This window comes from Cyanistes caeruleus, chromosome 8 (genome assembly GCF_971803275.1).
Source record: "Cyanistes caeruleus chromosome 8, bCyaCae1.hap1.1, whole genome shotgun sequence".
In the NCBI taxonomy this organism is placed as follows: domain Eukaryota; kingdom Metazoa; phylum Chordata; class Aves; order Passeriformes; family Paridae; genus Cyanistes; species Cyanistes caeruleus.
This window is the reverse complement of record NC_141708.1, coordinates 27,285,566-27,311,336: the sequence shown is the minus strand read 5'-3', so window position 1 is coordinate 27,311,336 and position 25,771 is coordinate 27,285,566. Positions and strand designations below refer to the sequence as shown.

The following is a 25,771-nucleotide window of genomic DNA, read 5'->3' as shown; positions in this document are numbered from 1 at the left end:
GAGCTTCTGCTGAATAGCAGAGGAGTTTCCTTTTTCCATGCATCTAGAACTGACAGCTGCTTACACAGAGATACATGTGTCTGAAAGACTGCAAATATTCCAGGGTGGGTATAAGGCATATGGTACTGTGGGACTCTGCAAGTAGTTCTGGGGGGTGAGTGCAGATAAAAAACCAGAACTAAAGCCAGGGATTTTACAAAATGCACAGAGCTGTCTCTTGTATAAGATCATCTCCAAATGGCATCAACTATGGGTCATGCTTAAACTCCCATCCCTGAAAGCCACACAAAGCTGAAATTTTCAAGAGCTGTCACTCTGCACATACTGATGCAGCACTGCCTGCCATTCATAGATGTAAGAACAGCAGAAAATAAGAGCCAGGGACATGAGTCACACAGAAAATAGTAGCAAAACAAGAAAGAGCATCTAATTTGCAGGCAAGAATGCTTTCCAAGGTTGAAGAAGACAATGGCAAAAGAACACTCAAGAATATTTTTAACAGATATCCTGGATAAATGAATTTTTTATATCTGAAATGCATTCAGTAATACTCTATGCCAGATATTTGACAAAACAAGTTTCAAGAAAACCCCAATAAACAAAATACATGAGTTACCACTCTGTATTCATCATCATTAAGAGTACTATCCTGTCCTGCATGTCTCACTTTGAATAGGAAAAAGCTAACAAGCATGTTATGCAGCACAGAAATATTCATAATGCACTCTTTCTTTTGAAAAGGGAAAGGAATGAACATCACTCAGAGCAATGAAAAAGAAATCACACTTCGAAACAGGAAGATGGAGTATCAATTCAGCACAGGCTGAGCCATGTTACAGAACAGAAAAAAAAGCTGATTTGGACTCCAGATGAGACAGCAATTTCCAACAGCCATTCAAAACCAGCACCACGTAATTTTTGCAGTGTTCAAAATCTGAACCACATTTCCATTATTTGGATCAAAGTAGCAGATTAGTGCCAATAAACCACTGCCCTGGATCACTAAATTGTGAGGTGCTATTCCAGTTAAAAACAAAACACATTACGCACACACGTAGCCAGACAACTACAAGCTGTTAGTCAGACAAGATTTAAAAATATCAGACAACACAAGGAGCAGGGAATAAACTGTCACTGAAGGTTTTTTTGCACCTAACTTCTGAAGAACTGCAAAATGCTTTTTTCTCCTTAAAGCTCAAAAGGAGGCCCACAGGGCACAACAAGATGATGGGTTCAACAACCAAGTGAAACATGAAAACAGAACTTAAGAAACAGGACAATCTATAAATGAGATTCATTAACAGAAATAGCCAATGATGTTCTGTATGCTGCTTATGCTGAGTGTATTCAAAGGTCAGCTCAGAAGCAGAAGCCATATGGTTATGGTCACTAATTTGGCCTGAAACCTTTAATAAGTCAAATCAAAAGGGACAAGCTACAATAGTTTAGACATATCACCACAATACTGGAAACATAACCCTTTGCTCAAGAAAAAAGAAAAACTGGCAGATCAAGGAACATCCAGCACAAGTACTTCCCAGCACAAATCATTCACACAAATTTCCTGCTCTCTTGGTTGCCACAGGCAGAGAGAAGCAGGCAAACAGACACACGTCCCCCTCCCCTCCTCCTGCTAATCCTAATCTACTCAAAGTATATCAATCTACTCACAGGAAAGTCTTAACAAAATTGTCACTGCAATGAAATTCCAGAGGTCATCCGGCTGGGGTATTCATACACCCACAGAAACATTTCCTCTTGGATCAGTAAAAAACACTGTTCGAATAAATCTCCCAGATGTCCCCAGTTACAGCTCTGAGGTTTGCATCACCGAGTCTGAGGATGCTGACCTGACCGCTTCTCAGTATGACCAAACTTCAGCTGCACCTCCAGAGAGCACCTAACTCATGCTACCTGCTAACAGGCATTGCCTTCATCAGGTCAAAATAAAACTAATTCAAAGTAAAAACTTTGGAATGTGTCTAACAAGGACACTGGGCCTTCAACACCACCAATTATCCCCTCAAGACGTGCTCATGTTTCATCGTGCAATTATCAAATGCACACCGAGTCACAGACGGAGCTGAGTGAACCAGCCATGCTCATACAGTACACAGGAGCTGTGAAGACAATTTTGCATATTCATCTGCATATAAATTAAGTTCCCACTGGCAAATGAAACCGGTATATTTTAATTCCTTTGAGCGTTTTTCCCATTTTAGAACTTCCTACAGGACTGAGAGCTTGTGCAATGTAACATTTATGCTACACAGCTATCCTGCACTGCCAAATTACTAAAACAATAAGTTAATTACTGGATCTACAAAACTGATGTGTGTGTGTGTTTTCTCAGGGAATGTGAGCATGCAAAAGAGAATCTAGTTTCAAAAATACTTTAATCAATCTTTGCTTCTTGCCTTAGAGCTAATACCAGTAGGAACTGGAAGTATAAAATGCCACATTTCCACCGTGACATTAAACATTTTCCATTCAACTTGATTTTTCTACTTCCTGAAAAGCCTAGCATGCACAGGGGGAAAAGGATTTCCATGCTTATTTTTCATTTGTTCCTGTTGCCTCTATGAGAACCCAGCCTGTTGTGTTCACTTTGCATCTCTACCCTTCTCAGACAAAGCTACCAATATCTCTGCTGACACCACCTAGAAAAAGAGGCATTTCCAAGAACGCTGCTCTCACAGTTCTACCTAACATCTGAGTATGGAGGACATTTGAGGAAGCAATTTTACCAGGTGGAAGGATCCCAGCTAGGCATCTACCAGAACACCCTCTTCACCATGGCTTAATACTGAAGGAGTGAGGAGAACATCATTTTGATCAGCATTAAATGATTATCTTCAAATGAGGAGACCAACTCCTGGCATTTGCTTTCACTCCAAGATGGCTTTGAGGTGCTAAATCCCAACTCAGTTCAGTAAAATTAAAGCACCTACCTTACTCTTCAATTTAGGTGACTAATCTAAAAACCTGCCACTTCTGACTAGTATCCTGCTTACTAGCTTACACATTAAGAATTGGCTTTGGACTATCTACATTAAAAATAATAAAGTCCCTATATGGTAAGCACTTATAAGCCAGTATTAAATAAATATGCTTATAGAAGAATTTGATTTTGCAAATTTTAAGTGAAATAATTGTGCCAATATGTTGCTTCGGTTTCTAACAAATCAGCTAATGAACAGATTTATTCTATAATATTTTATCTTTTATAATATTTTACCTTTTTTTAAAATTTGTTTTCAGTCCAGCAACATAAAAATTGCTTACAATAGACAAGCTGATGATAACTGGCTGTCATGTATAACAGCTCAACTCTTGTTTATCATTCCAACAAAATGTATTTGGACAAAAAAATCCCCACAAAAGCCACTTCAGTTCAGGACTGGGCAGCCAATATGCCAGAAGCAGCAACCAGCTAATGAAAGGAATGCACTGCAGAAGCAGCAACAGGCAGTCACAAGTTGTCAGCTCTGCCCTGCGCTGTTTGTCAGCCTGCTGACAGACAGACTGGGCTTAGCACTGAACTCAGAGGTCACAGAATACTTCCACTGCCCAAATTCAGCTTGACTCCTCACTGCAGTCAAAACAGCTTATACTGCTTAATAATCTTTTCTCTTAAAAACAAGCAATTTTGACTTCCTAAATTAGGAGGCACAGAGCAGCTCAATGTGCAGTTATCAGCAGATAATTATCACTGAAAAAAATGCTTTATTACAACTGCTTATCCTTAGGGTAGGACACACTTTAGCTAAAGGTTATGCAAGATGAAGACAAGCAGTTCTTTTTAAAATGAACCCTGACCAGTCTACTCTGATCCTACAATTATATGTATAGGAAGGTCTACGACTGATAGCAAAACTTTTGAATTACAATTCCTCTGCTACTTTTTCAGGATTATTTATTTGAAATAAGCTATGGAAAAGTAATTAAGCAAAATCACTTAAGTTTGTGCACTTCAGATAGACTAATGTTCACATATCCTAAAACTTAAAAATGAAAGAACAAAGAAAAGTCTTTAAAAATCTGATTCGGGGAAATGCTGATTCGTTTGCAGGCCAGCAAAAAGAAACGTTACTCGCAGGATGCCTTTGATAAACATCTACTGTACAGTGTAACACAAGTTAAGTGGAAAACTACAGACCACAGCAGCCTAGTTTCTGTCCCCTCCCACGCACACGTCATTGTCACATTAGCCCTAAGATTACTCAGTCAGCCCAGAGCAGGGCAGAGTACGAGTTCATACCTCTCCAATTTCAAAATACTTTCAAAGACCAGGTATAAGCATTTCATCTTGAACTTCTGGTTTAATTAGACCTAGCATTTGTTTCAAAGTGGTATGTATAGATCCTTCCAGTTAGCATGAAACACCAATGGAGAAAGCTCCCATCAAACTGTAGATCTCTTAAAACATATATAACAACAAATGCTATTAGAAACAAAGGCTCTAACGTAAGTTTTTTTTCCAGGTATTGACAGTTTCTGACAGTGCCTAACCTTGTAACAGGAGTATGTTATTTTCCATGATGAAATTGACCTCCTCATGGAAAAAAACCCTGCCTATAGGACAAGAAAGAAACATTTAAATAATGAATTAGTTGCAGATCACACTGAAATTGCACAGAAGAAATAAAAAGAAAATTTCTTCCTGGTTCAGCACTTGTTACTGGAAATAAGTGCTCTTTACACAATATTGATTTAACAGGTCCTTCCAACTTACCTGTCCAAAGACCACACTTGAAAATCTTGCACACATTTCTGTACTTTGTTGGGTACAGAAGTTATTCTTAAAACTTGACTAAACATGAAAAGCAATAGTTACTGGGTTATGACTGGCTCAAGTTTTTCTCTTAGATACAAAGTTCAGCAGCAGTCTGTTGGCTAAGCCATGTCTGAATTCAGCAATGCTTTCATTCATGTAATCGACACTACTGTCATGACTAAACCTACTAACGTCACTTGATCAAAGTACTGCACGTAATCCTGCTAACGCCACTGTGTTTAGTGAGCATTTCTCAGTTGCAATGTTGATTTAACTAGATTAAGATGACTTAATCTCTCTTCTTGGGTCCCCTCAACTGAGTAGATACAATAGTTTAGAGTTTCCCAGTGAACTGCACTAAGATTTATGTTCTATGTTTCCTTTTAAGTGAGTTATTTTTATAGTAATACACAGCGTGGGGAAACTGAAGGCACAAGGAAACAGGTTGACCAAAGGAAAAACAAAAGCAGCATAACCACAGGCTTCTGTCAGTATTTTTTGCCTGTTTCAGGTAAAACCAGTCCTTACAGTAGATGAGGCTTTGTTGGGTTTTGGACCAGGTTCTTTCGATGCACAATCCAAGAAGATCTCAGCTTTTCCTGGCAAATGCAGTCCAAACTAGTGGAGGAATTTTCAAGCAATGCCACTTTAGTGCACTAAAGTGTACCAAGCTTCCACAGTACTTTAAAAGTACTGTTGAAGTACAACAAGCAAGCAGTGAAAGCCAAATGCCATGCCACAAAGTAAAGCAAGGGGGCCCATGGCAGGCAGACACCTCTCAATTAACAGCTAAAATGCACTGACAGCTACCAGTTTGATCTAGCACATCCCAATCAAATCTGTCACTATCTCAAACCCACTGAGCCTCATGTGAGCTGCCAAAAAGAACTGCTGTGATTTAACCCCAGCTGGCAACTAAGCCCCACCCAACTCCTTGCTTATTCACCCCCAGTGGGATGGGGGAAGAATCCAAAGGGTAGAAGTAAGAAAACCCAAAGAGATAAAGACAGTTACAGAGGGAAAACAAAAGTCATGAATGCAAGCAAAACAGACTAAGGAATTCATTCACCACTTTGCATGGGCATGCAGTTTTTCAGCCATTCCCAGGAAAGCTAAGCTTCATTGGGCATAACAGCTACTTGGGAACACAAAGGTCATCACTCCAAAGATGTGTTCCCCCTTCCCTCTTCTCCTGATTTTTATATTGCTGAGAACGATGTCATATGGCATGGAATATCCCATAGGTCATTGTGGCCAGCTGTCCCCTCCAAACCTCTTTACACACCCCCAGTCTCGCAGGCTGGGATACGGAACAGAAAAGAGCCACTGACACAGCAGGCTCTGTGTAAGTGCTGCTCAGCAATAACAAAAACATCCTAGCAATACCAATAGTGTTCTCAGCACAAACCCTAAACAGCCCTGTAAGAGCTCTTCTGAAGGAAATTAACTCTATTCCAGCCAAAACCAGCACACACAGGAACTCTGTGGTCCAGTACTTGAATGGGCCAAAGGAAACACAATGAACACCAAGTTAGTGGCTAAGAGGTTTTTCCATACCTTTCCCTGTGCAAGCCAATAGTGTGCACAACAAGAGGAAAAGAAAAAGCCCACTGATGTATCCCCATTCACTGGGTACATGTGGGAATGTGTACACAGTTGCAAGCCAGAAAAGTTTTCTAGGGCTAAGATTTCAAAAAGCAAATTTAAATACATTTCTCCAGGCATAGCAATGTAAGAGAGTAAGAAAAAAAATCAAGCTAGCTTCAAGTAATTTAAAAACAGTAAATTTTCATTGCAAAAGGGAATATTTAATTGAATATGCCCATTTAACTGGAGTCAGAAGTCATTAAGCAATGAATTAGCCTTCAGGTTAGTTTTTAGTTTGATCAGTAGTCCATGAATCACCAATGTAGACTGACCATGCAGTAAGGACTTTCTTCCTCATCCTACCAATCATAAAAAACACATTTCAAACTCTCAAGAAAATTTCAGTATTTTATAGGTGCTAAAATTGCACTCTGTAGTAACACGGAAGCTTTATGAAATATCCTCAGTGCAAAAGGTATGAGCATCTAAGAAACTAATTCCAAAAGACTTGTTTCTAAGATTCACCTACTCTAAGGCATAGGAAAAAAAATCCTGATAAAGCACTCATCTAATTGAAATTTCATGCTACTTGGAGAAAACGTAAGACAGAGTCTGCTTCCAGTTGTGCCAACTTGAGAGAGTCATTGCTTTTTTTCTGTTTTATCTTCTCTGTCTCATTCATGCAGCTCCCTAAGTCTTCCCACATGCCTCAGCAGCCCTGAAGAACAGTAACAGAAAAATTATAGTTTCTCCCCCCTCCCAGGCCCCTCAAGCTGAAAGGCTCCCATACCTTTTAACTATGATTTGCAACTCTATCTAAATTCTTACCTTGAAATATTCAAAGGTAATCAGTATTCACCATGTCTAGGTTGGCTTCTCATGGCCACAGGCAGAACTAGGATCAGCACAGAGCTGCAGATCACTCATTACATATTTTAAGAGCAGAGGGGCCATCCCAGAAAATGTGCTGTTCAGAGGACTTGGTGGTCCCTAGTGACATGCTGGACAGCACAAACACTGAACTGACACAAAACACTGAGCAGAATCATTGATTTTTATGGCTGATAGATCAAAAGATTAAATTTGGGGATAGACTAGTCCTCCTTATCTTACACTTTTTAGTTGGCTTTTTTCCTATTTAGAGACAGGTATTTCACCTAAGACCACAGGAAACTGTTGCAAAGTATTCCTACAAAACTGTTTCTCTTCATTTGCTGACTCTAGCTAAAACCTGTTCTGAAATCAGCAGGAGCAAAAAATCCCAGGAAATCATTTGTGTGCTCCCTATTTTCAAGTCTTTGTTCTCAGTAGATTTGGACCACAGCAAGAAAAAATTTCTTGTCTGCTCTACTGGGTTTTCCTGCTAATGGAGAATTAGTTTCATCTGTAGAAGGGAACTAAGCTCAAAGGGGCCAGCAGGTGGGTGTATCCAGAGTTCCCAAACTGACATGCTAGAGCATGAGTTACCCAACCAGTTGAATTAAAATTGTAAACAGCTGCAAACAAACTTCTGCAGATGTTACTCATGTATGCTTCACACCCATAATTTGCAACTCAAGTAATGCCAATATTTATGTACTGTACATACTTAATTATGTTGCTATGGAATGCAACACTCCTATAACTCAGGCTCAGGATGAAGAGGTTTAATTTGCTTAAAAGCATGGCTCTGGTTGAGACTTTACTCACCTATTATAATGTCTGTGGCCACTGCAACCAGGCAGTGATTTCAGTCCTCACAGCAAAAGCAGTGTTTAAGACACACTGTTATTCACTAAGTCAACAATGCCGGTTGTATTTTATTGTACTTACACCCAAAGTTTCAAGAACTGGACTTAAGCATTAGGAGAGAATAGTCAGGTTTTGAAAACTACAACCATAGGTGAGAGATCTGCTGAATACAGACTGGAAAAAATACTTCAGCTTTCCGGATCTGCTGAAATTTAATTATAGCACCTGCTGCTTCCTGAGTAACAGAGCTTTTTTTCTTGGCAGCTCAGTCTGATGCAGTGTCACAGCTCTGAACATCACTACCTTACAGAAAATATTTAATACTGTATCTGCTAGCTCCTAGAAGAAAAAATAAAGGCACTGAGACAGTGAAGAAGTTCCAGAGATTATTCTCTTTTAAGACCATTTAGTTACTACGATCAGGTTAATAGTTTTAGTTATTTTTTTCATTCCCAGAATGAAAATTCCCTTAAGATACAACTAAGATTAAGAGTCTATATCGGTATTTTAGGAAGGTAATTATAGCATCTCTAATTACCATCAGAACAAGCTTTACAAGCTTTTTTAGTAACTCCATGCAACAGCCGCATGATTAGAGAACATTAAAGTTTAAAATCTGAATCTCAATTACAGCAACATCTACTTCTATGTCCATTATACCACTACAGGGTCAAAAAAGCTGTTTAATTCTCAACTTCCCCACTTGAATTAAGTTCATCCCAACTGAGAATTTTCTAGAATTAAAACCATTTTCCCTTATATAGTATGATATTACTGTAAGGCTTTTTCCTTCTCCCTGTAATTTCATGATATATACATTCAAAATTAATTAGAAGCATTTTCACATACAATCTCAGGGACTTATAGAATAAAAATTAAACAAGAAACACATGAAATGCAATTACAGAATAATATTTGCTTCATATAAATATTTAAATTTAAGAAAAATTCTGTATTTAGCAGAACACCCACAGCTCTTTTATGCTGTTAAAAAACACAACTGAAAAAGCTAGTCAAATTTGAACTTCCTGTACTTCTGTTTCTCAGTGTACTGTAACATGTTCACACATAAGAAGCTGCCATTTAATAATTTTAAAAATTATTATTTAATCAACAGAAGCTGAGGCACTTCCATCTTCAAGAAATACCATTTAAGAATACGCTCCTCATTTATCTGACTTCCAGCTTTGGAGGGAGGAGCTTCTCATCCTGTCCTAAGTCAAAGCAAGAAGTGACATTTCATTTTCAAAGGACATCACAACTGACAGGACCTACTGGTCACGTATCTTCCCACATGAAAATATTCGCCTGCACATTTTGAGAGCTAAACCAAATTTGTCATCCTTTCTCCACTCACAAACACATTTTTTTTTTTAAATGAAAAATTGTTATAACTCAACACAACTGGGGAGATAATGAATCTTCTGGTTCTGGACAACCAAAAAAAAAAAAGAAAAGGCACCTTAAAAAATTACTTCAAGTGAAAACTATTGTATAACACAAGTAGTCAGTCCATGAGGAATTATTAGAACTCCTAAGGAAAAAGTAATTAAAAGAACTTTCTCAAGCTGTTGGACTGATGAGCACATTCTGAACACATGTAAAAGACAGTTGCTAAAATACCATGCAACTGCCAGATCTTTCAAAACCTGTGGAACTCAAAGGAAAAGCAATACAAGCTCATTTCCCTCTTTCTCTTACTAGAGCAGTTGTGGGTTACAATGATGGTGAGACAGGGACTGCTGTCACCAGGTAAGACAAAAAAAGTTATGCAAAAAGCTCATGAAAAGGCCTTGAGCACTTGAAATGTCCATCTGACACATTCAGGTCATAAAAGCTTCATTTAATGGAGATTACATGGATCCCCCCCCCTATTGCAAACTTTTACCTGGTGGTTACATGCAATTTTTGCTGTCTGCACATTTTTAAAAGCCTCAAAATACTGAGTACCCTATAATAACAGATAAACCACATTTCTCTAAGATCAATAAAATGAATAAAGTCTTTTGAAACTATGAAAGGGCAAATTCATACTGAGTATTACACAGCTGGGGAAGACTGGGGCGGGATGGGAGGTTACTTTTTTTTCCAACTAAAAGAAAATCTCACTATATCAAATTCTATAAAGGCCCTCACCTTTACAAAGACTATACCAATGCCAAATTTGAAGTTTTAAGTTCAATCCTATAATATGATAGATATTTCTTGGGAGAGCAAAGGTAAGAGACCAAAAGAATTCCCCCCTAAATACCAACAAACCACAACATAAAATACACAAAATTTACTGATGCTTGGTTTAAAAATCATCTCCAGGGAATGCATCTATGTTACAAGTCAGGTCCTCCATAGCAGTCTCCATAGTAAACCTGAAAAGTGAAACTTACAGTAAAAAATACAAAAATTTTGCACTTGAATATTTTACTTTTCCAGAAATAATATTAAAGGCCAACATATGATCTCAAGTGCAGATATAAACTGGGAAAAAAGCCCTGTTGCATATATAAGAAGAAACATCAATAATGAGGAGCTCAGTAAAATAAGAACTTTGTATTGGTTCAAGCATTATTACTCACCCGCTTTGGCCCACTAAAAATCTTCCTGGTGTTTTCCTTAGATTTATCACCTTGTTTATTTGTGGATTTCTTATTGCCTTCAAGCACACCAGATGCATCCTCCGAAAACTCCAGATCTGTTAAAGGTAAATATAGACATGAAACAACCATTTTAGAAGCTGTTGAATTGCTAGAGCATTTCTTGCGTCTGACAATTCCACATGTATAGCTTCTGAAATTACGTGATGAACCATCAGTCTTCATCAGAAAAATCAGTTTTAATGCCAACCACAGTCAGGTTTGCTGACTGGACTGCAGCAACACAGAGAAGTGTGACAAGGTGCACAGTCACTATTAGAGCACCTCTTGCCCACTGGGTAGGCTTCAGGCTACGGCTTCCCATCCCATACTCCTGTAAATCCCTGGGTACCTTTTACACAAGCTTACTAATGGCTGGCTTACTGCTACAACTCTGAGCAACAGATAAATAAAGCAGTAGATTGGGTTCTTCAAAATTAAGATTAAGAGACTTAGCAAAACACAGTACAATTACAGAAGAACTGATCTTGCTTCACTTCTCATGAAGGCAGCCTGCTTATATTTGCTTATTTTGCTGTAAACAGAAAAGAAACATGGTCATCAGGAAAGAGTCAGCTAGAAGAAACTGCCGATACGGCCTTTCAATGGATTCAATACTTGCATTACAACTGATTCCAGTACCCTATAAACCTATAACTGAAATCAGCAATTCACTCATCAAATTAAATTTTTGTCCTTAGCTTTTTTAAACTTGTTTTATTTGAAGCATCATTCCTTGGAGACAAGGGAAAGGGCTTACTTGGCACAAACCACAAGTTACAAATTTCAAGATGGAAATAAAGACATGCACACAGAAGCAGTGGTTCATCTGATAAACTGTTTATATAACCAATCTATTCCTAAGAAGCTGCTGCTGTTGGAAAATTGTACTGCAAAAACACCAGCAGGTAGGATGGGTTACTCTAATACCAAATACATAGGACTAGCCAAGCTGGGTAACAAGGCAAGCAAAAGCAAAGCAGGTAACGAGACTTCTAATGGCATTCTCAAGGATACAAAACTGATCTGAGGAATAGAAGCATTCTTAAAATAAAGCTCCACAGTTTTCCAAATTGCAATAAATTTCAACAGGCTTGGCAGCACCAGGACTGGCAGCATGCCTGCTGCAAGGCACCTCCTGGAACCAGCTTCTCACATTCTATCCCACTGGTTCTTCAGTGTAATTATGTCATGTGAGCACAAGAGCCTAAAAACACAGCATCAACAGCCCCTCTGACAACAAGTGACTTTAAAAGATGTTTGATAAAATTAGTGTAACTGAGGAAAATACTACAGTCCAGTTTCCAGTAACTTAAATAAAGCAAAACTACTTCCAAACCTATTGCTGAAGCCAATTTAAGGAGTACAGTCAAATTGCTCTGATATACATCCTTATAAATCCTGAAACATTTCTGAAGAAGTCAGGCCTAATTTACTTGGCCACAGCCATGACAAATATGGAAGTCACTCTAGAAACACAAAATGTTTCACCCATGAAATGAGAACAGTAACTTGCACTCTGTGCTAAGATCTGGACATGGCATTGCCTTCAATGATTAACAATGCTTTGGATCAACTAAGCCACAATTTAAACTATCATCTTAAGTTTCCTTGTTTGAATTCTACGAGATTCTGAACTATACCATTTAAATTAGGTGACTATAAACTCAAAGAAACTTCTTGATAAAAACATTTCAGCTCCTACTTATAATAGGAATTCTACATTTTCTGATGTTGCTAAGACATTGAACATGTACTAGCTCTGTACAATTACCTGGAATGCTTCTATTTGAGCAGTACTTTTGGATGCCTTCTAGGTACCCTAAAAGCATTCTGCATACATTATCTTAGCAGACTTTTAAATCTAAACTAAACAGGGTCTGGGAGAGAAATCTTTTGCTAGCATTAAGTGAGTGAGGCAAACACACAAGTAGTTTGTTAAGCAGGTCACTTCAGTGACCCTACTGAAGCTTGATTTTCACTGGCTCTCTCCTGTACGGCTTCTTCAGGGGGGTTTTTCCACCTCACAGAGAAATTGATCATATTGACCTTTTTCGTAGTATGGAAGCATCTAATGTAATGCCTTTTCTCCGCTGTCCAATCATTTTCAAGGCATTTATAATCTTTAAGATAATTTGTCTCACTTGGAAAGATGTTCAGAGACCAACTAAGGCAACAACTACAGTAAATTTCCTCAGGAACAACAACGTAGTTTTGTTTTAGTGTCTCAGGGTAATTCTGCAAAAGGTTTTGAAGTTCAAACAGGACTCTGCCTTTGAGGACTTTGATGTAGTTTTAACTGGCTTAAAATATTTACCCAATGAAGGTGACTCAGTTTTTGCAAAGATGCAAAGGAATTAAAAAGAGAAATAGGGCAAGTTGGCTCACCAGAACTGAGCTGAGTGCCGGATGCTGATATACAAAAGCTACATTACCTAAAAAGATTACAGGAATCTCATCTAGATCACTGGAAGGACAAATGAATCAATGACACAAAGGTTAAGCTGTATATGAGAACTGATTTACAAAGAAAAAGACAAAGCTGCAATAGATATTTCTCTTGGATACAACTCCCCATTGATTATTACAGTCAAGTCAATCACTGTCTTCCAGTATTAAAAGCTTCTCCTCACTGGAGTCATCCTGTACTCTGGCTACTGAAATGACAAAAGCAATGTTTCAAATCTAGGAAAGTCTCACCAGTACTTTTAACCCCTGGCATTCTGGCAGGATCCAGCTGGGAGGCTCAAAAGCCCAAAGAGCTTTTGCTTCACTGAATTTGAAGTGTTTTCAGAGGAATTTGAGAGAATTTTAGATTGCAATGGCAAAATAGAAAGTAAACTTTTACTAGAAATAAACACATTGGCAAAAATCTAAGGCAAATAAAGTTATGAAGTATTTTCATTAAAAAGAGATGTATGGTAACAGCATCTAGGAATTTAAAAGGTGGAGGTTTTTTTCAGAGTTGGGGGTTTTATTTGCTTTGCTTTTGTTTGAAGTTTTTTTGTGGTTTTTAACCACTTCAGCAGAAAAGACTATCATGGAAGTGAAAAACAGCAATGTTTTTCAATAAAAGACAGTCTAACCAAAACTGAATTTATCTGTTTAGCAATTTTTTCTGCACTAACAAAACCATTCCTGTAGTCTTTGTGCTTTCTTAAATTTCATTTGTAGAAACATTTAAGTATGTATTGCTAAACTTACTTTCCCCTCTGTGAACAGAGGGACTAGAAAGAAGAGCTTTTATAATGTTCCATTATAAAATCTCTTTCAGATGTTTTAAATTAAGGTTCTAAAATATGTTTCATAAAAATACACCTAGATTATGGCAAGTAACCAAATCAGTATTATGGCTAAGTAAGGCCATGACAGAATGCATCAAAAGCATCGAGCTTCTTGAAAAACTGATTATGCTATGTAACATTCTTTATGCACAGAAAACCAAAATCAGTCTTGGGATTTTCCAGAGCTGAAATTCAGAGAGGCAGTCCAGTATTTCCCCTGTCACCTGGAACAGGAGCACTAGATTTTTATCTGAGTATTCACTAATTAGTACAAAGAAAGAAGAGCACATACAGAACTCAGGTAGCATTAGCATGTCTCAGCACCGTTCATCATTTCAGGACAGAGTTTTATTGTGCAAGATGTTCTGAAAGCTGTTTCTCAGGCTTGGAGTCAAAGCTGGCATTTTTCATGGATACAGAAAGAAAGAAAAAAGTCCATTTTTCCAGTATGTAAAGACAATACCTTAGAGCAATGTCACATTTTACTGCAACTTCAGGTTTAGATCTAGAAATTCTTGAGAAACTCTCAAGCTCAGCATCACTATATTTAAGGACTCTTCATCATGATTGTTCTGGGCAATCATGAAGCTCAAAATACGCAAAGGTCTGAGAGAAAATAGTGCGAACTTTAGCAAGGAGTCCCTCAAATTTTAGGGCAGCATCAGACTTCCTATTTTCATAATCTATGCTACAGAACATCACCCTTTCAAATTTCAGAAAAAAACGTGCCAAGTCAAATCTCACCTGCCAACAGTAGCACAAAATAAGAATCAAATGAGCAAAGGAGATGCAAAATAAAGGGGAAGCATCTCCCAGCAGAGGGACTGAGAGCTAGCTCTTACCTGAAGTGGAGAAGTGCATTAAGAACTAACAAAGCACAAATTTACATCTCCCTGTGCCATGGAAATCTCAGGAAAATATTTCAGAGAAACCATCTGTGATACCTGGGAGTATAAAGGCCTGCTTGGTGAATGCAGTGCCGAATGCAAAGCGTAGATATTTTGAGACTTCTGAGGACAGTAGCTAAAAGGATAATCTGATGGGTCAGCCTCTCAGCTGCATTAACTGTACAAGCAAATTTTTTCCTTGGAATAAATGGCTGAACAAAGACTCATTAGAGACCAGGACTAAGAGTACTTCTTAAGCAGCCCTGTAAGATAAACCATTTAATGGTTAAGATAAATTTGCCAACGAGGCTGGAACCCAAGTGTCTCATCATAAGTAAATTTTATGAAAACAAATCATGTCCTTTTTTGTTTGAAAACACAATCTTCTCATACAATATAAGTATCCATTTGTTCCTTTCAAATCCCCAAAAATACCCTAGCAGTGACATTTACTTTTGATTAAAAGGCTTACAGAAAATTCTGGTTTTAGAAACAGCTATAATTAGAACAGAGAAATTAACATTTTTTCCTCTGAAATTTTATTTCTGGATTATATTAGCAGAAGCTATTTGTAGGAAAAAAAAAAATCCCAGCTTCTCCAACATTTGCAAGGCTAGATTGAAACCCTTTCTCCCTATCACAATGAAACCCATCTGGCCCAAAATGTAACAACTTCAGTGAGTCAATAGAACTTCTCATGCTTCATGCTCCAAAACGGAGGACCAAAATGTTCTGTAGAACACTAGCAGTGTTTTAAAATATTTATTCCAACACAACTGATTCTTTGGCATTAGACTTCAAAACTAAAGAGTTAAAAGCAATCTTCCACCAAAGTTACTCCTTTTGTTCTTCACCAACACACAGGACCCAACCAACCACCAAGCAAGTCTAATTTTGCAAAGGATTTTAACCACCAGAACTTGCTCAGCAGCTGCCACGTGTACGAGTACACACACACACCCTGCTCCCAACCTGTACAGAAGGAGATAACTAAAAACTGAAAACAAGAGCAGACACAAATATGCAGAGGCTCTCCCAAAGCCAGTTATCTGACTGGCACTCCATAGGTACCCACAGCCTCTCCCTCGAGTCATGCATCCTCAGATAAGATGGAACTTGAGAAAGGTCCAAACTGCCTACAAACACATTCAAAAGCAGAAAAATATCTTTTTCTTTCCCATTTCTTAAGAGCTACTTAAATGTGCGCACTCAGCTCTGTAATTGTGGGCTGATCTGGAGGCCCTGTGGGAGGATACCTGCCTTCCAGGCATAGATACTTCTGCTCAACACACCAAAAAGGTACAAATCTTCTGTGGAAAAAGAAAAAAACCTCTACCTCTGGCTAGAGATCAAGGGGTATAAAGCACACTTCAAGAGAGATACGAAACACTAAAAAAGACCACAGGAGAAGTGAGTTTAACTGTTAGATTTCAAATGAGTTTAACTGTTAGGTTTCCAAATCAGCGGTATTGTTTGACGAATTCTTAAGTACACTGCATAAAGAACAAAACATTGAAGTCAATTAAAATTAAATGTCACTCATGTACTCTGTAAGAGTTCTACTGACCTGCATTAGTGCTGAGCTGGCTATCCTGGGAACAGTTTTCATTGCCATCAGAGGTTGACTGTAGTGAAGCAGATGGTACAGTTCTACTTCGCTTTTTGTTGGCTTTCCTTTCTGCTACCTGCCACTCTTCATCTTCGTCCTCGCTTTCACTTAAGTCATCAAACCCAAAGTACTTGATTTTGTAATTGGAACTCCCAGAACTTCTAGAGGCACCTTCATCTCCCCCTCCCTCGTCTTGATCATCAAACCCAAAAAATTCTAATTTGACATCCTTCTTGGATTTGGTATTGCTTGGTCGGAACCTGGTGGTAGTTTTTGTGGTGGCAATGTCTGCTTTTTTCCTTAAGCGCCCAGCTTCACCCAGGTCAGTCGGGGCTGCTGAGGTGAATTCATCCATGCGCTCCATGGTATCCTGGATGGTGACATTGCAAACTGACAAGCAAGATGGGTGGAGAACAGTGTAGTCTCTAGTCCGTCCAACCGTCCCTCTAAAACTGGTCCCACTACTTAAAGAAACTTTTTTTCCTGGGTTCAGACCATCATTATTTGACTCATTATTTGCTTTGGATAAAGACTGACTAGTGCCATCCATCAGCTTGTCAAAATTTGTTGCCCCCTGCAGTTTTGCTTTGTTGGATCGACAGTATGTCCTACAGTTGCTTGGCCTAGGTATAGTTTGCACAAGTTCTTCACTAATGGCTTCCTTTGGATTTTCATTATCTTCTTTATCACACTCCTCATCCTTGCTCTTCACCTCTGAGAGATGTTCATTGTCAAAAGCTAATATATACTCTCCAGTTCTGGTGTCTTCAGTTTCATCCTCCCATTCATACAAGTGAGTTCTTAGTGGCCCCTTGGTCTGAGATGTTTCTGATGGAGAATCTGTTGTTTTTCCAACATGGGAATCCCAAGAATCAGGCAAGTCCTTGGCTTCAGTGTTGCATCCAGAAGCGTCTGTGGTCACAGCATTGGTTTTATTACTGTCTCCAGCACTGTCATAGATGAAATGACTGTTCCCATTATCTTCCTTCAAGTTCTGGATTTTATCTACAAGAAAAGATATATTTATTACTAAAATGAAATAGTAAAAAAAAAATAAATAGTCACCCATGTGGGCAACTTTAGAAGGTTACAATACAAAAAAAAATATTCAGTAATCATTGACAAAAAAAAACATTAGAGGTGTTTATCCAATTTCTACCAAAAAAAACACCTTGAAGTGTCACTCTGAAAATATATCATGTAAAAGACAGTGGTAAAACCCTTATTTACCATGGCAAATTACACAAAAAAAGAGAAACTCTGTGGTGAAATCTTCAGAAAAGACAATTACTGAAGTTTCACACGCAAGTGACTTACAGTGAATAAATATAGATACAGAACATCTACAAATTCTTATTATGTAAGAAAATAATTTCCTTCTTGTACACTGAATAAAACAGCAAACAACTTCAACTGTCACTTCATTTTCCTGCTTCAAATGAAAATATCTGGACTTCCAAAAAAATGTAGAAAATACAACCCTCATCACAAATTTTAATTTTCTCACTTCTGAAATTCAGGTTTATGAATTTCTGCATCTCTGAAGAAGAGCTGCTACCAAAAGTTATTCTTGTACTTCTCCAACCCACAGCTACACTCACATCTTACACTGTCCAAGAGAACAAGTTCCACTATATGAAGTCAGTTTTTGTAAGGTTTGTTTCCAGTCAGACAGCAACTGCACAATAGTAATGCCAAGAAGTAATGCAAGTACTAAGTCTTCCACCTGCTGTCCTCTAAACTGGTAGGGAAACCATTCCCTTTGTTTTCCCTGAATACCAACAAAAGCTTGGTGGATTTGGTACTGAAGTTTCACGATGACTGCATGTGCCATCCTCTGCTGTTGACATCAAACACGTGCACAGACACCCAGCAATACAAGGGGGTTATTTCCAGGAGACAAGAATTTCTTGGAAATTTCTGAGACAGTATCACCAAGCACAGGAACCCAGGTGCCTGCCGTTACTACTGGCACTGAAATGGCTGCCTGGGCCAGGAGAAGCAAGATAAGAAGTCTGACAACGCAGAAGACCACGGTGCACAGAAGAGCAGTACATGATGGGATAAACTGGAAACACAGAATCAACTGGAACAGGGCCAAGTGACAACAGAAATGCTGGAAGAGAACGTGCTCAGATGACACGTGCAGAACACTAGAGTGATAAAAGGGGCTCCACTGGCAGAAGGCAACCCCAAAGGTTCAAATTTTTTTAGGCAAAGACTTCCTAAACTCATCAGTAAAATGAAGGCTAAAGTATCTCTTTAGCACTAGTCCTGACCACATGAAATTTCATTGGTTTCCATTTACCCAAGTGGCACAGAAGTTTCACAGCACTGACCAGAAGATTTCAACCTCCTGATGAAGGAAACAAGCATCAGCACTGCTCCATGGACTTTGGCTCACTCATTTTCAAATTAAAATGGCATCATCTAAATGTCATCCATGCACATATGTTTTATAGAAGAATTTTAAGGTACTGAAAATTCTAGTAAAAAATGGCAACCAAATCCAGTTTTGCAGGAAATTGGTTTGATCCTCGCTAAAATTCCTCAGGGAATCAAGACAAGTAATATTTGAAAAACTGCACCTAAGTTTTCTGGAGTCCAGCTGCAGTCTGTCACAGAAGTTATACATACTGACTAGCAATAAAAAAAATAATTTCACAGAATGTATGAAATAGAAAACTCAAAACGGAATTCTTCAAAGAACAAGGAAGCCTAACCCTGCCATCTCCACAATGGAATCTTGGTAATTATTTTTCAGTATAAATGTGTTATACAAATAATATTGTTGTTCCCATTTCAACCTCATGCTTGCCATAATCCAAGAGGCACAACCAAAATGCATCTTTCAGTAATCAAGGAGGCAGTTTGACAATGCACAGTATGTTCTTTTCTCCCATATGTTTAATATTATTGTGAAGCTAAAGACTACCACAACACTTAGACATGAAAAACAGCAAATTAAATTCGAAATATTTTCAGATTTCCTTGCTAAAATACACTGTTTTGCAGCTTCACCATTACTGTTCCATATCTAAGGGAACTTCTTGTTTCTCCTCATGTGTGAATGTGATCAAAGTCACTTTCTCCAGTCAGCTCAGCTGACTAATATGTAACAAATCCATTCTAGCCCAGTCAAATAGCTTTATTGATGCTTGGCTAACTACACTCCCAAGAAATGTTACAAGGCAAAGAGCACTAACAGCTCTTTACGCTCACAGCAGGACTTGTGCTGCCTTTGTGTAACCCGTGCATCAATAGCTTTGAACCTTCAGTGGTCTAAGAAAATTCTCTAAATATCAGCGAAGTGTTGCATCTCAATTTTACCTTTCAGTTGCTAATTTAATACAGTGCACCAAGGTACTCCTAAACAGCAAAAAAGTGGCAGTTAACTTGCCCCTTGATTCCGGGGCACCAAAATTTTAATAACACACAGTACTTCAAAAGTCTTAGTAACTGCACCATGGAGGTGCAGTATTCCATCTCCAATAATAAGCAAGGCTGATGGAAAATGGAACCACTGAACTCTTAAGTGTACACCAGGTAGAAAGTCTGGCTTTAAAACTGGATCATCACAATGCATTACCGGAAAACGGAGCAGTGACATTTAGAGGAATACTTCCTTTACGGATCCTTTGTCAAGTCACTGTTCTCATCTCATCATTGGGTCAATAGCTGTCAGCCTGAACCTTCAATGCCAGAAAGTACTACTAATCACACTGTAATTGCCCAAAGGTGTACAGGAACTGCAATTCCAATAACCCTGGGTTTAAAAATTACAGTATTTATTGGCAGCAACTACTACAGCAGAAGCTAGCATGACTGTAGGAAAAAAAATACGAGAAAAGGAACTAATAGTGAATTACTAGATATTCTGTATTCCAAGAGAGGCATGGAACTTCTCCTATTTTTAATTGCAATAAGGCTCCTTTGGGGCTCAAATACCAGAATAATTCCCCCAAGTAATTTAAAATCAGCAATAGCATATAGCTCCCCATCTCAAGTACAAACACTTTATACCTAGGAACCATAACAATGTTTTGTGGTAATAATGATTTATTTTCTGTTTAAATTGCTAAAAATTGCTTTATTTCATGCTCTAGTTTATGTCACTTAACAAGACAGAGATGTCTTCAGCATTGCTGATGAATTTAAAAAAAACAAAAACAAAGCCAAATTAAAACTTCCACTCTTTCCCACAAAACACAAGATGTTTTCACACACACAAAGATGCATATTACTAAATCTGTAAAACTATAAGTGATGATGATTGCTTTTCCGAGCAACCTTAGTAAAGTTACTGCTAGAGATAAAATTTCAAGTTCAGACAATACAAGATAGTAAACCTACATAAGACAAAGTTTATACCCTTCTATAATATATATAAATACATGCAAACACTCGAACAGCAGGAATGTAACAGTCCTTCAAAAACCCACCACTTTTCAGGAACAAACCTTAAAACAGGCAACAAATATGTATCTATACTGATATGGATTAGACTAGATGCATATAAAGATAATATTCTGTTCCTATCTTATTTTTACCAAACACTTACTATAAGCACTCACTTGTTTGATGGAACAAATGTTATTCTGTACATTCAATAACAATAACAGTAAAGGCCTCATGACTACCACAGGTAGCAGTACTACCTCCTCCCTTTTCATTTTTAAGGTCATTGGCAAAATGAAGAATGCAATTGTAGAATTAAACAAAAATCCTGCTTTTTTTTTTTTAAAAAAAAAGCAAAATTAATATTTTTAAAGCTAAGAAACCTACATCCTTCAGCTCAACATCTGACAATTCTGTCATGAGAACGTCTCACACTTCATTTTTTTCTTTATGTACCTATAAAAGTTTGACAGAGGAAACACTGAGGTTTGGAGAAAAGATAAAAAAAGTCTCTCAACCAAATACCAAAGCTGTAGGATCTAAAGTTCATACACTGATCCAAAATGGTATCCAAAACAAAATAAAGTAATCCTTTAGGAAATCAAACACTCTTTTGGGCAAGAAAACCAAGCAACCATAGCCCATCTATCCTCTCACCTAGTCCATTTCACTTTTCTTTCATTTCCATTAACTTACAAGACTAAGTCACTGGGCTCCAGGTCTGCAAACATAATTTTTAGCTCTGTAAAAACCGAATCACTATTAACTGTCTAACACTAACTGCCTACAGTCAAACATGACATGTTTTAGCTAACTATTCAGTGGTAGAGCTGCAGAACCTTATTTGCTGTTTTTATGTTACTCAGAGCAGGATCATGGGCTGTGAGAACAAGGTCTCCTACGGGAAATTTCTACCCTGAGCAGATTCAGAGCTCACAGGGCAAAGCTTCCCCACAACTCAACCATCATCCTCCACAGCCTCTTCAACGCCAGCCTGTGGCTGCGGATCACGCAGCGTGACACGTGCCAGCTCCATGTGCCTCCTGGGCCCTCACTGCTGCCTTCCCAGGGATTAGGGAACCAGCACCTGCCTTCCCACCATGCAGGCAGCAGGGAGGCAAGGGCACAGATGACACCTGTGACAGCACTGCGTCTTTGAGAGCTCTCTTTACCCCTTTATCACGAGTTTCATCAAAACCAGTTGAACAGCACAGATGTTAGGAGAAAACTGAAGAACACAAAAGGACAATCAATATTAGGCTTGGTATGCTAAAAAACCATGCCACAATGTCAAAATATTATCATAAACGCTTACTTTTTCCTATGTACTCATGGATGAGTTGCCAGTGTTACATGTTAGCCCTACTAACTTGAACTTTAGATTAGTTTTCTCTCTTAATTAAAGCCAAGCAAAGTATCCTCCAAGCTATAAACAAAAGGCACGTGGTCCTCTATAGCCTTTGCATCATGAAACCTTACGCTCCTTCACTGCTGTGTAAGTAGCTCTACGAGCCATCACCTTCATGCTGAGAGAAAGAAGATTACTATTCACAGAACACAAATCAACAAATGGTGTTTCTTTTAGTATTGGCCACAGTGCACATTCTTTTACTATTAGCCACAATTCACTGCAAATATTAAAGGTAGACAGAAGTAATGAAATATTGAGAGCAGGCAGATGGCATGATGCCAATTTTACAGTCTTCTTGATTTATCTTCCAACAGACACCAAGACATGGTGGCAAGAAAACAGAACACCAAGAATTGTATGCAGGGCCTTCAGAGCCCTCCAGCTCCTGAGGGCACATACAATTAACAGGCTACAGCTCAGGGACAGATCACTAACACAGGATGGAGGGAACAGTTTGTTAAGCTCATTATGAGCTACTGCTCTGCCTGATGTCCCTGAGCACTTGGAAACATTTATTTTGGCTCCATTACACCATCACCAATGTTCTCAAGCATAAACCTACATCACTTCACTCTGCAACTTGCAGCTGACCAGGCTAAAGGAAAGGTGCTTATATCACATTCCTCTTTTCCAGGAAGAAAGCCCAACTGAGACACAGTGTCATCTCTGGTTAGGTCAGAAAACCAGAAACTGCAGAGAAGTCATGATTTTTTTCAAATTAGAGATCAAATTTCATATGCATTGGGAATGAAATGTTTTGATTGGTAAGGAGAAAAGATTGCAGACTGAAATTCTTTGATCCATCTTCTGTCTATGACTAAAGAACTGGAAAACTCAGGAAAAAAAAAGCCCATGAACACAAAATACACAATTTATTAAATGGGCAATATTTATTTGAATTAAGTATCCATTAATGCCTATGATATCTTGAAAAGCAGTGCCTGTTAGCAGGTTTGAACAGAAGACAGGAAGATTTGACTCCCAATACCAGTTTTATGGCGGGCAATCTCTAAAACAGCTAAAATTATAGAACCACATTCATGGCTATGATTATAAATTCTTAAGTAAGTGAATTCACAACAAGGCTGTATGCAGGTGGGACAGACACTGTTTGACTCTTTGCAGATGTTTTAAGTGGCACCCTCTTTTGCCGAGAAAAAAGATCACAGAAAACCCTAAAGTGATGGGAATTAATTTACTGCCATGCCAGAACTATTTTCCTTAAGAATAGTTTGCTCGTCTTGTTTCCTTTTCCAGCACCCTGAATATCAAAATTCTAAGGCAATGTATATGAAAAAAAAGAAAAATAATTTGTTTGTTACACAGTCTTAACTAAGTTTTCAATGACACTACATCTCCATTTCAGTTAGCTATTATTCTATGAGACATGAGAGAGAAGATAGCTCAGACACCTTTTCTGCTCTCAAATCACCTGGATGCATCTGTCAGTCTGGTAACACACTGTTCAGAACCTCCAATAGATCATTATTTTCATTCCCTGAGCCTAACAAGATTTTAATGTTTTCACAATGTGCTGCTGGCACAACATCCCCCAGAGCCTTGGGACCATCCTGGGTAAGACTGAATCCTACCCACAGCATTACTACTTCTAACACTGCACCCCTGTTTTCAGCCATACAAGTAATTCCCTGTACACTTTTTTCCACTACGAAGATGTGCTACCAGCGGCACTCTGAGAAGTGTCATGCTGGTACACTTGGCAGCCAGTGTACAATTGTCTAAAATGTCCTTGTATTTAAATGGAACTGGAAGCATTTCACAAGGATGCAGGATGATATGGCCACCTTTCCTCTTGTGCAGGAAATATTCACTGAACTAATCCCTTGCCTTTATCTCAGGCAATATTTTTAATGTTATGACATGAGGGCTTTCAACATAACGCAATTGTCTTACCCCCTCTTCTTCTAGTTCTTTGGCTAGCAATCACTAGATATTCTGGTATCTCATCTTTCATTGCACCTTACACCACTGCATGTCTCAACAGCACCTTCGAATCAATCCATACACACGTACCTGGCCTAACCAGAGACAGTGTGCTCAGCACAACTGCCTTCCCAGCAAACCTTCAGGGGGAAAAACACAATGGGCAGAGGTACTGCTGCACTTTGTAGTACAAGAGTTGTCAGAGCCTGACATGTGCTCACCTCTCATGGAAAGTCCAATGAAAGAGACACATTCCTCCTTCACTCCAAGCTCAGAAGAGCATTTGTTGCTCAGAGCAGCAAGAGAAAGCCAGCAATAAACAACTAAGTGTCATGGGCAACATGAGGGGCTCACAAACCCCAAACAAATGTATATTTAGGCTGAGTCAGCCTAAATTGAGACATGAGTACTCATGAATATGTTGAAAATCTTTAACACAGCGGCAGTTTCTTAAATGAAAATATGAACTAAGTTTGAACTTGAACTTTTTCTATCCAATTAATAAGAGCTCAGCAGTTTGAGTGTGACATGGCTTCCTTACCAACTGGTTTCTGCTTACCTGCATGCTTTGGCCCACTTGAGAGGTATGCACCTTAAGAGGGTTTTTCTTCTTCCACAAGCACTGACCAACTGTTTTCAGTGCAGTTATTTCAACTTTTTAGCCATGAAAACTAAGAACCAGTCAAAAGTATGACCTTTTAAAAACTGTTCATTGTACAAAGCCATGAAGAAAGAATGATTTTAAAAGTATGAACTGCAAAATTCACCATTCTACAGGAAAGAGTCTTGTTTCCTTATATATTAATAGAATATAAGAATTATATATTAAGAGAAAAAAGCACCTTGTATGCTGTATATGGACATATATAGTATGAACTGGCCTGTCATTAGGAAAAATATGTTGCAGAAATCACATTCTTTCCTAAACATTGGGGTATTTTTCTGTATTGCCATTTTAGCAAACAAATATAAACACTGAGAATTTCAATCATTTCAGACTTTTGAAAAACACTCTAGAAAAAACAAGTCACCACTAAAGAAGAAGCAGATAAAAAAAAAAGAAGAATAATCCCACCAGTTTGAACATGGGCTACTGATACAGCAAAAAACTCTGTGTAAAGTCATAGGGGGGATCTTCAAAAGGGGAAAACTTACCAAAAAGCAGCTAAAGAAGACACCTGTGGATAAACCTCACCTATCCACAGACCCATCATAACTACTACCATCCAAACAAACCTTGTAACACTGAAATTCTATGGGTGCACATATTTTCTGGCAGACCTTTCCCCTTCTCTGCTATCAGTTTCTTAATGCTATGACCCAGCCAAAGCACAGCTGCAGTTCTTTTTAATCATGGCTGCTGCCAGCTGTCTCCTAAGACTGCCAAATGCTCAGGCCTCATTCAGGTTTCCCCAACTCTGCTCCATTTTTGGACAGAAAATGACTACACTGAAATTCTTTCGCACAAAGTAAATAATTTACTCTCAAAAACTCGGAAGAGGAAGGAAGATAT

The 25,771-nt window shown here is 38.4% G+C and overlaps 1 protein-coding gene across 26 annotated transcripts in view; it reads right to left on the bottom strand.

Moving 5' to 3' along the window:
* WAPL (WAPL cohesin release factor) overlaps window positions 1–25,771 on the bottom strand; it is a 134,982-nt gene that overhangs the window by 28,452 nt on the left and 80,759 nt on the right. For all 26 annotated transcript variants that reach the window (XM_086900874.1, XM_086900871.1, XM_086900886.1 and 23 more), the window contains 2 exons: window positions 16,464–17,510; window positions 10,669–10,784 (listed from right to left, as the gene is read on the bottom strand). In XM_086900874.1, coding sequence (XP_086757000.1) covers window positions 10,669–10,784; window positions 16,464–17,510 — 1,163 coding nt within the window. The remainder of the gene's footprint in view (window positions 1–10,668; window positions 10,785–16,463; window positions 17,511–25,771) is intronic.